Here is a 14,664-nt window from a genome sequence, read left to right as displayed (position 1 = left end):
ACACCAGCTGAGCGCCGCCCGGGCCCTCTCCCTAGTCCCTCGCGCGGAGCCCTGGAGCTCCCCCTCGCGCCCCCGCCACGCCCGAGTCCCCACCTCAAAGCCCGAGCCCTCTTTCATCCCCAGTGCGTGGGAGGACCCGGGGGACCAGCCCCTTCCCAGGCTCTGACATCTGAGACTTTAGCACCACAAAACTCTTTCCGCCCCTGGCCTTTCTCCCCGCCACCCCTGTCCCCCTGCTTGCCAGTCGCTCAACCAAACGAATGTCTCCTCAAATCTATTTGGTGATAAATGAGAATGGAACCCATTTAGGACATCGACCGGTTCGGAGCCTCAGCGTTGGGGCGAGGAGCAGGGGTGCGGGCGGTGGGAGGATCTGGGCAAGCGTAAGTTTCGCCTGGAAATGCCCACAGACCCGAGAGGAAGAGCGGACTCACTTCTGACAGTCTGTAGTCTTATTTCTGAGACTGGAGGGTGGGGAGTGCATGGTCTGTGTCTCTGAGCGTGCATTTGTGAGTGTGAGCGATGGTGCGTGCGTAGTTGATGCACGGGCAGTTTGGAGTCTGGTTCCTGAGTAACTGGGTGCCTGGTGGGTGTGGGCATGTGTGGATTTGAGTTCTGGCTCAGATCCCAGAAGATGCCCATCTCATTCTGCTCTTTTCACCACCATCATCCATTAAACTCATGGGCGCCCTTCAGCAAAGCTTTTTAATATACAGCACAACCGCTCAGCTGCATCTCCTACCTCTGAGGGTATTCTTGTCCTCTCCTAATCAGATAATAACAGCTCACATTTATGGACTACTTCGTATGTGCCAGGTTCAGGTCTGAGCCCTCTACAGTCACTCACCTCTTACAAAACTGCGAGATTAGTACTATGATTGCCTCCCATTTTACAAGCTAAGGAAAGTGAGGCACAGCTAGGAAGTGGAGGATCCAGGACATCTGGGTCCAGTCTATACTAGAAATTACTATTCTCTGCTGCCTGGACTTCTGCTGGTTTTCTCAGCTCTGTTTCCAGTTCCTGTGACCTTTTCCTGCTACTATGTTCAGATACTAACACACTTGAGTTTTGAATGAGGCTTGAAGGAAACAGACAGGTAGAAAGGTCACAGACTATCAATAGGGGGCATTCAATCTGCTTAAGGAGAGCCACTACATAGACCCCTAAAATGCCAGACCTGGGACTAGAGAAATCACCTACCACTATCACACTCTTTGCACTCTTCCTCAGTTCCCAGTTCATTTCCTGCCTCCTTGCACTCCAGGCTTTAAGGCTTTAACCCATTCCCTCCGACCATACTTGATGGGGCAAGAGATTTGCAAGTTCAAGATTAAACTGGGCAACTTAGCAAGACCTGTCTCAAATAAAATTTAAAAGGGGCTGGGGATGTAGCTCAGTGTGGAGTGCTTGCCTAGCATGTGCAAGGAACTGGGTTCAATCCCTAGTACTACAAGAAAGAAAAAAAAGAAAAAGAAAAAATAATAACTATAGACAAACTCTAAGATGGCCCTGGATGAACCCTGTCCCCTGGTATTTATAGCCTTATGTAATATCCTCCCCTTGAGTAACTTGCTTCTACCATAGAATATGGCAACATTGAGGGGATATCAATTCTGAGGCTAGGTTTCAGAAAATTCTGACTTGCTAGCACCTTATTGCTTTCTTGGTTTGCATGCTCTGATATAATAAGCTGCTGTGTTTGAAATGCCATTCACATGAGAAGCAAGTGAAAGTGGCCTCTAGCCCAACAGCCTGAAAGGAACTGAATGGTACCAACAAATTAAATCATAGGCCCAGGACCTAATGCCTTGATCAAGAGATTGATACATAAGGGCTGGGGTTGTGGCTCAGTGGCAGAGCACTTGCCTGGCATGTGTGAGGCACTGGGTTAGATCCTCAGCACCACATAAAAATAAATAAATAAAATAAAGGTATTGTGTCCATCTACAACTAAGAAAACATTAAAAAAAAAAAAAAGATTGACACATAAAATCCAGCTAAGCTATAACCAGATTCTTGACCTACAAAAAGATATAAAAAAATGTGTATTGATTTAAACCACTAAATTTTAGGGCAATTCATTATGCAGCAGTAGAAAATTAATATACCTTACTTATAAAAATAATGTATTTTGGAGAGGAAAGGCCAGGCCAGCTATAGTGACTGCTGGACCCAGGAAGATCAGGGGCTCGAACCCCAGACTTGGGGGATATCAGACTTGGAAACTGGGCCCAGCACTCACACACACAGTCCTGGCGATGGAATCCCAGGTCTTGTGAAGGCTAGGCCAATGCTTTGCCACTGAGTTAAATCCTGAACCCCCATGGGGCTGGGGTTATGGCTCAGTGGTAGAGCACTCGCCTGGCATGTGTGGGGCACTGGGTTCGATCCTCAGCATCACATAAAAATAAAAAGTAAAGGCATTGTGTCCAAACATGAAATATTTTAAAAATCCCAAACCCTTGAAATCTTTAGAATAAACCGTCATGCAAACTACTCTAGAGTAGAAGATAAAATCTAAATTGTTATCAACTAATATCTGAATTCAATTGCATGGATTACAATTACATCTGGGGACTAGGTTAGCTCAGTGGTAGAGCACTTGCCTAGCCTGCACAAGGCCCTGGGTTCAACTCCCAACACCAATAAAATAAAATATAACTGCATACTCCTCGGAACCATCTAAGGATCTTCACTCAGTATTTTACTCCACAGCAGTGGTGACTCCAAGGCAGAGTATGTGAGTGTGTACATGGTATGTGGTCTCTCACAATCCATTCAGGTCCAAAGGACAAGGACAGTCCCAAATGGAGTTTTCAGGGGAGAGGCCAAGTCTCCTCCATCAAGACTGTGAAGCCTCTAAAATTGCTAGACACAGGAGTCTGAATTCTTCCTCTTTGGTATTTCCCCAACTTCTCTGCTTGGTTTCTAACCAAGGACTTTGTTCAAAAGATGGCCTCAGACTGTGGAAGAGGGTACCAGGCAACAGGTGGAATAGAAACACATACTCAAAGAAATTTTTAATTCTCTGCTTCAATTTATTCTTTCGGTGTTGGTCCAGAGACCAAGTTCACATTCAACATGCAAGCTCTACAGAGAGGAAAGTCCCCAGGATCCACTTCTCAAGCCTACTCCCTATATCTTTCATCACCCATAAGAGATGGAACTCTTTAGAGACAGACTAAAAAAGTTCCCATGTTTTGCAGATGGGGAGACTGAGGACAGAGGCAGTCGTAGTGACTTCCATGCTACTACTCGCCTGCCTGTGTTCCCTCTTTGTGCCACTGCTCACCATGATGTTGCATTCTCTTGACTCCCAGAAGCAAAGCAGAGAGCTCTGCTACCTCAGTTGTTGGTTCTCAAGACTCAGCAGCTCTCCAAATCATGAAGCATTTGGAGTTCCATGGAGCCTATCAATCTCTGTTTAAAGGGTTATATAGTGACAGAAAGGGGTATGATCCAACATCCTAAGAGCTTCTGGAGGTGAGGCTGACACTGTCCCCTGTGTACCTGGAAAGCTGAGCTCTGGTTCCTCCTGACAAACTGATTTCAGAGAAATGGACCAAATCAATCATACATCCAATACTCTAAACCAGAAAGGCATGGCAAGGTAGAGGCTCAGAGAGGGAAGTGAGATTTTCCCTAATGGCCCTGGAACACCTTGCCTGTTACTTGTATGCTTATAAGCACACATTCCTTTTCAACAGAAGCTTAAAATAATGTGGTTTTCAACAGCTCCTTTTCCAGGGGAGAGGTATGGTTGTTTGGAAACTGGTATTTTATAATACCCATTCTCCTATTCTTCAGAGTTCTGCCACTGTCATCCCCCCACCCCCATTTCCCATATGGTCAAAGTCAGAGTTCAAGAGGGACAGTCCCCTATCTCATTCTCTGTCCTCACTTTCACCCCTGCCATAATTCTCCAGTTCCCTCCAATGTCCATTCTTCACCAACTGCCCCAACAAAACTGCAGCCAAAGTGCCATGGGGCCAGAATTAAAGCCAAAACCATGGACAACAGCCTTATCAGAGCAAGGTCTGGGTTAAGTGAGGGAATAGGAAAAAGAAAGGTGGCCTGGGAAGCCCCAAGAGAATGGGTCAGTCATACTCCTCAGGTAAAGGACAGTAAGCTAGCCCATTCTCTCCAGGAAGCAGTGGAACTCAGTGGAGAAAAAAAGCCAGGGTAGACCATGGGTGACGGCATGGGTAGATGCCCTACAGGTGCAACTGAATATATATTTGCACACATGTGCTCATGAATCCATCTGCAAATACGTGTCTCCAACAGACACTTCTCATGCCTGCACCTGCACACATGCACCCCTTCACAGGCCTGAACAAACAAGGATTCACTCACATACACAGCACAAGCCTACACACACAAACTCATGTATATGCATACATATCTTTTGCATGTACATCCTCCCTCATGCACATATACATTCCTGGGTATCCGTCCATACATGCATATATAAATTTACTGTTACATACGTGCTATACATACGCATTCACTCTTATTCACTCATACATATAAGTTAGCTTGTATGTACACAAGTGCGCATACAGTGCACTTAAGTTCATTCACATGTGCCTATACACACCTGCCTGCGTGTTAGCACATATACACTCATGCTTACCTGAATTCATGCCAACAAAAAATCGTGTACTTATTTGTGCACAACCACATACATGCCTACAAACATACACTTATGCTTTTGCACACTTATGTAGGCACACCCTTAGCCCTGGTCCTGGGATCTGGATGGTGCTGCCCTCTGCTGGAGACAGCGGATCAGCTCCTTTCGGTTGTCTAGGATGGTGTCGAAGCTCTCCTGCAGACGTGCCTGCTGGTCAACCAACTGGTGCTGCAGACCCCGGATCCACTGGAGCAGTGCCAGGCGACGGTACATCACCAAGTGCACATGATGCTTCTCTTTCTCCTGCTCTTTGTAGCGCTCCTGAGCCTGCAGCTGCTGCACAGCCTGGGCCACGGAGGGCAGAAGGGAATCTGGAGGGCCAGGACCTCGAGGGGTCCCACAGGCAGGCTCAGGACTGCTGCTAGGACTGTCAATGCTCAGGGAGCTGCTGGCATAGCCATTGTCCTCCAGAGGAGAGCAGATAGTGCTGGCACCACCTCTCTTTTCAGGCTCAGCACCAGGAATTTCTGCACCTTCTGGAGGGCTACGAATCCCCTCCTCAGGGAGTCCAGAAGCCTGGAAGGCCTGGTTGTCAGAGGGCAGCTCAGAGGCATTCCTTGTCAGGATGGGGTCCAGTTTGCTTGGCATCCCATGCCAATTCTCATTGGCATCCCTGGCACTCTCCAAGAAGTTGGAGTTGCTGTCTGGCTGGAGCTTGGGCTGACATACTCCAGGAGACAGGCCCCCCAAGAACTGGTCCCCTTCGGCTAGCCCTGGCTGGATGGCGAACATCTGGTCTGTGAAGGGGAAGCAGAAGAATGAGCGATAGCAGGTCAGGGTGGAGTGGCCTGAGGTCATGGCAACCTAGCTACAGTTCACTCCCTTCCCTTGATCCTGCTAGCAACACTTCCCTTCAAGGTTTTCTTCCCCTCTCTCTCTCTCTCCATTTGTCCTCTGTCTACCACATAGGGTTTTCCTCAGTCCTCTGAAGCAAGTTCCTTCTCATTCTGCACACTTCTCCCCAGATGACCCCATTCTCTGCTGTATGTTGGTGACTCTCAATTCTGTGTTCAGCCTAGATCCAATTGCTATCCACTCTGAACCGACCGCAGGCTTCTCATATTCTCTATGTCCAAACCAGTCCTCCCTCTGGCTGAGTTTCCTCAGCTAGATGGCTCCACTCTCTATTCAGTCATTCTAGCTAGAAGATTAGAAGCATCCTGGGCTACTCATTCTCCTTCCTTGCCCCATCTCATTGGTCACCAAATTGTGACAATTCTTCCTCCTAACTACCACTTGGTTCACACCATTTCTTACCTGGATTATTGCCACGGTTTTTTCATTGATTTACTTCCAGTTAAAAAGTGTAAATTCCATGTGTGTGTGTATGGGTGCACTCACAGCAATGAGTGCCATCCCTAAACTCCTGTTAACCCTCTACGTGACCTACCAGGCCCTGTTTGATCTGGCCCATGAGAATCCATCCATACTTGCCTCTTATCACTCTGCTCCTCCCATCACACCAAACTGCCCAGAGATCTCAAAGCACACCATTAGTTTCCTCACACTAGTCCTCTGGCCTACAATATCCTGCTTTGCCCCTCCCCACTAAGCTCCTCCTTTTCCTCCCAGTAAATTCCTTTTTGTACTTTAAAACCAGGCTTTTGTATCTCTATCTCTCTGAAGCCTTTCTGATCTTCTCCCCACTGCCCCAATATACACAAATATGGTGAATTATGTCTTCCTCTGGCTCCTACTACTCTGGGTACACACTGTCTTATTTCCTATCCCTGGCACATATGGTTTATGGTCAGTAATTGTCTATTCAACTGGAATTGTTTATTTACTTGAATAATTTTGTAACAGCAGTTTATAATCTGGCTCTCTGACTAAACCTGAACCTTCTTTATGTATCCTACCTCATATTCCCAGGAGTCAGCATAGAGCCTGGCTCTTGCAGGTGTCAGCACATAATTCTGAGCCAGTGAATGGGAGAGGGGGCTGCAGGGGGATTTTAGTACTCAGGAAGGAGCCAAGGGTAACAGGGGCTACTGCAGTGGGCCCAGGGCTGCAACAGCTGGCTTTAGTTCCCTCTTCTGCCCTAGAGCATCTATCCCCCACTTCTCTCACTGATAAACCTCTCTTTTGAGCTTGCCCCTTTTCTCCCAGTGTCCTGGGTACATGCTTTCTTTCTCTCTCTCCCTCTCCTTTCTTTCTTTCTTTTTCTTTTTTTTTTTTTTTTTTTTTTTTTTGTGTGTGTGTGTGGTGCTGGGGATTGAACCCAGGGCCTTGTGCATGCAAGGCAAACACTCTACCAACTGAGTCATATCCCCAGCCCCCTGGGTACATGTTTTCTATATTATGTCTCTGCGCCCATCTTGCTCCACCAAGGCCCTGGAGAGAGGGCATACCACACCACTCTTCCTTCCCTAAAAACCATTTTCCACCAAATGAGAGGGTTGAATTGACAAAAGGTTTCTACTGACCACACATTGCTAGGATTAGAAGAATCGATGATCATTAAGGGCGAGGGAGCCAGGTATGGTTTTGTGCGCCTGTAATCTCAGCGACTAGAAAGACTGAGGCAGGAGGATCACAAATCCGAAGTCAGCCTGGGTAATTTAGGGAGATACTGTCTCAAAAAAAAAAAAAAAAAAAGGACTAGGGATGTAGCTTTGTGGTAGAGCACCTGAGTTCAATCCTCAGCACCCACCCACACATACACACAAAGTTGGAGGTACTATTAAGTGGAACAGTCACTAGAAGGACCTCTATAGGTGGCAGGGACGCTCACCACATCTAATAGTGGGTAGAAGTTCCTGAGGGAAAGTGTAAGGCCTTTGTAAACCGGCTTACCACCATCCCTCTGGCTTGTGGGAGGGTGCCTGGAGATCTTCCCTCTTCCCTAAACTTGGGCGGGGCCACGAAGGAAGCTGTGATGGGGTCGGGTGGGGTTAGGGACCCCCGGTTGTCAGAGATGGTAAAATGAGAACCCAGACATCCCAGGATCAAGATCTCCCCCAGTTCATCTGCAGTTTGCTGTAAAATGGGGACTGGTGGCCTCCCTGCAGGAGATGGAGTCTCCCCTAGGAGGCAGAGGACAGTGACAATGCTTCTCCCCAAAGAAGACAGCTGGGCTGAGGCTGCGACTCCCGCCCCGCACTCCCGCGGCTGGGCCCCAAGCCTTCCATCTGGGCCCGGACTCACGGCCTAGAGGCGCCTTCTCCCGCGGGGCTGGCGCTGGTTCCGTCTGACCCAGCTCGCTGGGAACTCGTCACTATGGGCCGGGGGTCCCTGGGCCGCGGCGTCCACACCGCCCGGGTGAACGTGGGGGTCACCAAGCTACGCGCCCAGCCTCGGGCGGGTACTGCGGATTCTGGCGGCGTCTGCGCAGCGGGGCGGGGCGGGGCGGCCCACGTGGGCCAGTTCGGTTCTCCGCGCAGGAACCGCCGCCCCCACCTCCGGATGCTGGACCCAGGCCTTCCAGGTCGGATGTCATCTCCTAGATGCACTCGCCTGGCCCTCCGATCGGTCTGCCGCTTCACTTGCAGGCACAGCGACATTTCCGAGCTGAAAACCTGATCATGCACCATCATCCTTCTTAAAAACCTTCAAAGCCTTCCCCATTGCAGGGGAAATCCTAAAAGGCTGCAGCTTCTGGGTCTGCCGTCCCCTCTAGTGGGGTCTCACGCTGCTTTTTGACATTCGGTGTCTTTTGCACACACCCATCTTCTGCCTAAAATTCTCTCTCCCTCTCGATGTACTCATATTTCAGGTCTTTTTTCACAAATTCTCTAGATGAGATGCACTATCTCAGGGCACTTTTGTTCCTTTCCTTCACAGCATGTTTATCACAATTTGGAATTATACATCCATGATGTGCTTATTTGACTAAATTCGTTTAATGAAAGTTATGTTGTAAGAGAAAACAGACAATCCGGTGTGGCTCAGGGCTCGAGGCTACCACCACCCTGCAGCACCTCAGGGGAGAGCCCCTCCTCCGTGGAGCCTGCGCAGTGGACTCCTGTGCTGCCGCCCTAGTGAGAAGGAACTGGATAAGAAAGATGCCGCGATCCCAACTCCAATGGATCCTTCTCAGTTCTACTTACTGAAGCTTCCTCCCCGCCCCCTTCCTTCTTGAGAGAAAATGTAGAGGTTGGGGGCCCAGTTTGCAATCAGATAACTGCTGACCCTAATGATATGCGGCATCTTCCTTAGGTTCCAACTTGATTACAACTCATCATTCTGCAACCTAGAAACTAAATGGCACACAAAAAGGGCTGGGGTGTAGCTCAGTGATGAAGTGCTTGCCTAGCGCTCACCAGGCCCTAGATCATCCCCAGCACTGCACACGCACACACCCCCCACAAACACCCCCCCACACACACACACCAAATCTTTTTTTTTTTTTTCAATTTTTTTAGATGTTGATGGATCTTTATTTTATTCTTTATTTATATGTGGTGCTGAGAATCGAACTCAGTGCCTCACACATTCTAGGCAAGTACTTTACCACTGAGCCACAACCCCAGCCCCCAAATCTTACTTTAGAAAAGAAAAGAGAAAGAAAAGCTGGGAGCGGTGGCACACTCCTGTAATCCCAGGGATTCGGGAGGCTGAAACAGGAGGATTGTGAGTTCAAAGCCAGCCTCAGCAAAAAGTGAGGCACTCAGTGCTTTGAGCTTGGGTTGTGGCTCAGCAGTCAAGTGCCCCTAAATTCAATCCCTGGTAAACTCCCCTCCCCCATTAAAAAAAAGAAAAAGAAAAAATATGATTACAATAACTTCTATTCTAGAATCGAACAGGAGCCAGGGGCAGTGGCACACACCTGTAATCCCAGCAACTCTGGAGGCTGAGGCAGGAGGATCACAGGGCCAGGCCAGCCTCAGCTACTTAGTGAGACCCTGTCTCAAAATTGAAAAGGGTTGGGGATGTAGATCAGTGGTAGAGCGCCGTCCCCCCCCCCCCCCCCCGCACATACACTGGGTTCAAGCCCCAGTACTAAAAAAAAAGAAGAAAAAATGCAAATTGGAAATAAAAAAGAAAAGTTAGAAGTAAAAGTCATTCAAACTTAGGTCACTCCCCTTTCCCAAGCTGGGAAAATACAGGTAGTGTCCTCAGCCCCATTTCTACACCAGGTCCTGAGGCCTAACTAGTCTTCCCCTTTTACTTTCTGCTGAAGTCCCTTGACTTCACCCAAATCCTCATTCTTAACATTCTGAACTTTGGTGTTTAGGATTATGTAAGTCTCCCCACACCAGAGAGCCATAAAGTCATCTAACTGGTGTACCTTCAGGCTCTGTCTCTTTCTGCTCTAACCATGCATGATTCAAGGGCCTGCTGAGTCCAAGGATAGAAACCCCTCCAGGTGCACCAGAGTTCTCTTCTGAGACTTTCTGAAATGAAATGTAAAGGGAGATGAAGCAGGGAAGATGGAACCCTAGGGCCCACCATGTGAAAGAAGGCAGTCTATAGGAGATGCTGACACACAGAAGCAGAAATGAAAGATAGAAGTCCTGCTAACAGAGCTGGGGATGTGGCTCAAGCGGTAGCACGCTCTCCTGGCATGCGTGCGGCCCGGGTTCGATCCTCAGCACCACATACAAACAAAGATGTTGTGTCTGCCGAAAACTAAGAAATAAATATTAAAAAAAAAAAAAATTCTCTCTCTCAAAAAAAAATAAATAAATTATTTATATAAAAAAAAAAAGAAGTCCTGCTCACATCCCAATCCATTTATAGTTTTGATACCTTCCCAAGAGGCTCTTATTTTTCCAAACCTAACTTGACTGCAATTTCTCTCATTGACAATCAAAAGAAGCCGGGTTGTTGACAGGTCCCTTCTGGCCCTGTCCAAAAATGAACTTGTTAATTCTGTAGAACACAAACAAAACCTAGGTTCCACTCATGCATCTCTCAGCCCTCATAAATAGTACCTACTCCATTTCCCCTTGACAGCCATTATCAGTTCAGTCTCCCTGTGATTCCCCCTTTCTTCTACTCCTCTAGTGCTGTAAGGAGCCTGAAATGCAATGGAATAATCTTTCTGTTCCTGGTTAGAAACATCCCTTCTTTGATGCTAAAATCTCCTGACCTGTAGAACCTATAATCTCAGAGACAGGAAGCAAACTCTTGGAGAACTTAGGTGTAATCATCTAAGGTGCCTCACCCACCTCTAACTCTTCACATATATTCTTGATATAAAACACAAAGAATTATAGATCGAAGACAAGCATGATTGCATATGCAGGTAGTCCCAGCTATTCAGGATGCTGAGGCAAGAGGATTGCTTGAGCCCGGGAGTTTGGGGCCAGCCTGGGCAACATAGGAAGACACCATCTAAATATATACACATATTGTGTGTGTGTGTGTGTGTGTGTTCACACATTTATATGTCATCTAACTGATTTAAAGCCTATATCATACTCTGTAAGGCAGCACCCCAACCTGACATAGCTGGGTCATCAGTTCCATTGTTCTATAAAATTACTTGCTGCCAAATAACATAATTCCTGATAAATAAGTGAATTCCAAGGGCATCAGACTGTGGCCACTTTTTACTTATCAAGGGCAATGTTGTATGGATACTCCAAGACTGTATAATTAACCAGTCAGTGCTCAGACTGTGATCCTGGGCTACTGTATAATTTTCAGAGACCTCAGAACCTGGAGAACAAAAAGCCCCAGGAAGGCAGGGGTATCTATGTCTACATGGAGACAAAAAAGCAAATGTAGGGATGCCTGTTATTCATTCATCAGAGGCTTCTCCAGTCTGGACACCAGCGAATCAATCATGCCAAATGAAGGGGTATCTATGGCTGTGTCCACCTCTCTCTATACATGTCAGGAACTTAATTGGCAGGGACACAGAAATCACCAGATGACCAGTACCATCCTGAACAGGGCTCTGTTGCAGGCCAGGCTATCATGAAGATCCAGCAATGGGCAGTGAATAAGATTATTGGCAAACAGACAGATATCAGAGCCAGGAGAGGCTAGCAGTGAGTAGCCAGACCCAGGCCCCAGGGTCTGGGTGTCAGGCAAGAAGAAAAGAGGAGATGAAATTCTGATCCAAGAAATAGGACATGAATGGGAGTTTCTAATAGGTAGATAATTTATTCATGTCAGTACACCCAGGAAGAAGGGGTAGGTAGTATCAGGGTGTTACAGCCTCAAAGATCTTGTCCCTTCCCATTCATTCATTCACATGCAGCACAGTTACAAACACAGTGTCTACCTTGGGCCAGATGCTGTGATGCGGAGTCACAGAAGAATCAGAAGGGGTCCTGGCCTTGGGGAGCTACCTACTTAGAAAGGGAGACCGACACAAGAGCGTGGGCTGTACAGCTTGATAGGTCCTGCAGTAGAGCTAGGAGGCAAAATTAATAAACACAAAAGAGGGAAAGGAGAGGTTTCACCAAGGTAACATTTGAGCTAGGCCTTGAGGGATGCCTAGAAGTTCACTAAGAGAAAGAAGAAAGCATAGGAGACCACATATTCGGAGTGTGTTCAGAAAACAGTAGGCCAGCATAGCTAAAACTTGAGGGTAGGGGAGAATGGAAGGAGATGAGACTGGATAATAGCTGGCCCAACTGTGCAAGGTCTTGACCACCAGTCCAAGAAGCTCAGGCACCCTGAGGGCAGAGGGAAATAACCGGGAAAGTCCCCATACCTTCCCCACAGAATAGTCTAGTCCCAGAATACAAGCCACATTGCTACCTGCTGTCTTCTCTCTTCCTGAGTTTACATCACCTGTCAACTTCCCCACTTGGCTATGGGAACTTACGCAAATCAAATCATCTTAACCTTTTTGAGCTAAGCAAGGATAACACACCTTGAAAATTGTTGAATAACATAGTTATGAACATTGTTACTTGGGCTCCCAATACAGGCACAGCCTGGAGGAACTTTGATATACTGGAGCTCTTATGACAGATTAGAAGGAAAATTCCTCCCCAGAATTGGCTGAGAGAAAGAGAGAGGCACCTAGGAAGCTGGTGACCTAGTTGTTTTGTTTATCCATTTCTCCACTGCCTCTTAAAGGTAAAGATCCTATCAGAATGACTGTGTAACCACCATAGGTAAAACGTGGCCATTCCTTTGCTCTCAACATGGCTATTTTCTCAGGTATGAAATGAGGGTAAGGTACATCCAATAAAGTTTTAAAAGCTATTTTTTTTAGCTTTGGAATCTCTCTCTCTCTCTCTCTGTTCTTTATTCTTTATTTTTTAATTTTTATTTATTTATTTACTTATTTATTTATTTATTTTTTGCACTGGGTCTTACGCCTGCTAGACAAGAGCTCTTCCACCAAACTATACCTCCAGCCCCAAGGAAGCTTTTAAAGCTCAATGGGGGCAGTTTGAAACCCTCTGTACCAGATGAAACTAGAAAATGAATTGTCCTCTGATCTTTCCTCTTACCCTCCAAGGGACAAAGGAGAACGGAGGGTGTTTTGGAGCTGCTAGAAGAAAGGTAGTATATTCTTTCTCTGCAGTACACCCAACTTGTTAAATGGCCTCTTCCATCCCTCTTGCACCAAGAGACCAGAAAAGCCAAATTCAAGGTCCAGAGGCTGTTGAACATCCCAGAAGCCTACAACAGAGTGAGCTAGATGGAGAAGCTGAACTGCAGGAGGAATGAGGGAAGGGGGTGCCTCTTCTACCCACTTCTCAGCAGCTGCCTCTGTGGACTCTATAATCCCTTGCCCTCTCCCCTACCCCACCCTTTGGCCGCCCACTTCTCCTCCACCCACCCCATTCATCAGTAGGAGGGCATGGCATCAGCACAGTCTTTCAGGGCCTGACAGGTCCTTTCTGGGTGCCCCCCACATGTAACCACTTAACCCCCAGCACAAAGCACTAAGCTGAATGGGCTTGGAGCTGGTGGCTCGTGCAGAGGGGGAGGCCTCAATAGGATTTGGGGAGCTGGGTGTATAAACCGCTCTGCTCCAGCAGCCCTCAATGGAGAAGCTGGAGTTGGGGCATGTGCCGAGGGGAGGAGCTGGGCAGCTGCATCCCGCCCCTGAACAATGATTTATTCATTCTCTTGGCACACACAGAGAAAACAGGCTGGGGGAACGTGGCCCCACAAATAGCCCTCCAGCTCAGCTGATTCCCACAGCAATCACTGCAGTTCAGAGCACCCCTCCTACTTGTAATGTATTGCCTAAAGCTTGCCCTTCCTCTTCCCTGTAAGGAAGTGGAGTCAATTATGGGAGGCCTGAAGGCCATGCAGGCATTGCTCTTTGAACTGGCTGCACCCAATCCCAATCTCTCCCCAGAGCTTCCTGATCAGGTTTTTCTCACACCCATAGAAAGTGATGGGGAAATAAATAAACACACACACACACACACACACAAACAAATAATAAAGAAAGAAAATTAAAAGGCACATAGCAACATAAAATGGCCTGTCTCAGGACTGATCCAAGAAGGCAGGGCAGGCAGAGAAAGAAGCAGGAAGTTGGGAGTTTAATCTAGAAATTATTGATAGGTATTGCGAATGCAATAAAGATTTGCTGGATGAAGTATTTCCAGAGAGTTTTCTGGGAGTTGGAGCCAGATATGGTTACAAGTGACCGAGAAGAGGAGTGGGGGAGAGCAGGTACAGAACCTTTTGTTAGTAGCCACATCTGGCTCCAATTCCCAGAAGAATCTTTGGGAATACTTTGGGGACTTGGGAACAGAATTAAAATAAGTGAACTCCAGCCAGTGTGGAATAGCACATCTAGAGTCCCAGTTACTTAGGAGGCTGAGAGGCAGGTTCAAGTTGCTTGGGCAATTGAGTGAGACCCTGTCTCAAGGTAAAACAAAAAGGTCTGTGGATGTAGTTCAGTGATACAGTGCTTGCTTAGCATGCAGGAGGCCCTGGGTTTGAGCCCCAATACCCTCCTCCCACTGCCAAACAACATGGACAAAACCTCCAGTACAAAAAAAAAAAAAAAAAAAAAGCCAGGTGGGTGGATAGTTTTTAAGAAGTTAAATTATGACAAGAATAAATTTTGCTCTTGCTCTCTCGCCTCCTT

At 47.3% G+C, this 14,664-nt stretch overlaps 1 protein-coding gene across 4 annotated transcripts; it reads right to left on the bottom strand.

The window, feature by feature from the left end:
• Positions 1-3,016: 3,016 nt before the first annotated feature.
• Positions 3,017-8,357, bottom strand: CUNH1orf216 (chromosome unknown C1orf216 homolog). 4 transcript variants are annotated; one of them, XM_015485277.2, is made up of 3 exons: positions 7,845-8,352; positions 7,124-7,216; positions 3,017-5,434 (listed from the first exon to the last, which is right to left on the bottom strand). In XM_015485277.2, exons 2-3 carry the CDS (start codon positions 7,128-7,130, stop codon positions 4,740-4,742), a joined length of 702 nt encoding a protein of 233 aa, XP_015340763.1. In that variant the 5' UTR covers positions 7,131-7,216; positions 7,845-8,352; the 3' UTR covers positions 3,017-4,739. The 4 variants fall into 4 exon arrangements, with proteins under 4 accessions (XP_015340763.1, XP_048671724.1, XP_048671723.1 ...); XM_048815767.1 differs by having other exon boundaries at positions 7,124-7,249; positions 7,845-8,351; XM_048815766.1 differs by having other exon boundaries at positions 7,124-7,269; positions 7,845-8,350.
• Positions 8,358-14,664: the final 6,307 nt, after the last annotated feature.

The sequence above is a fragment of the Marmota marmota genome, unplaced genomic scaffold, assembly GCF_001458135.2.
Source record: "Marmota marmota marmota unplaced genomic scaffold, marMar, whole genome shotgun sequence".
NCBI lineage: Eukaryota > Metazoa > Chordata > Mammalia > Rodentia > Sciuridae > Marmota > Marmota marmota.
Note: the sequence above shows the minus strand (reverse complement) of the source record. Positions and strands in the feature narration are given on the sequence as shown.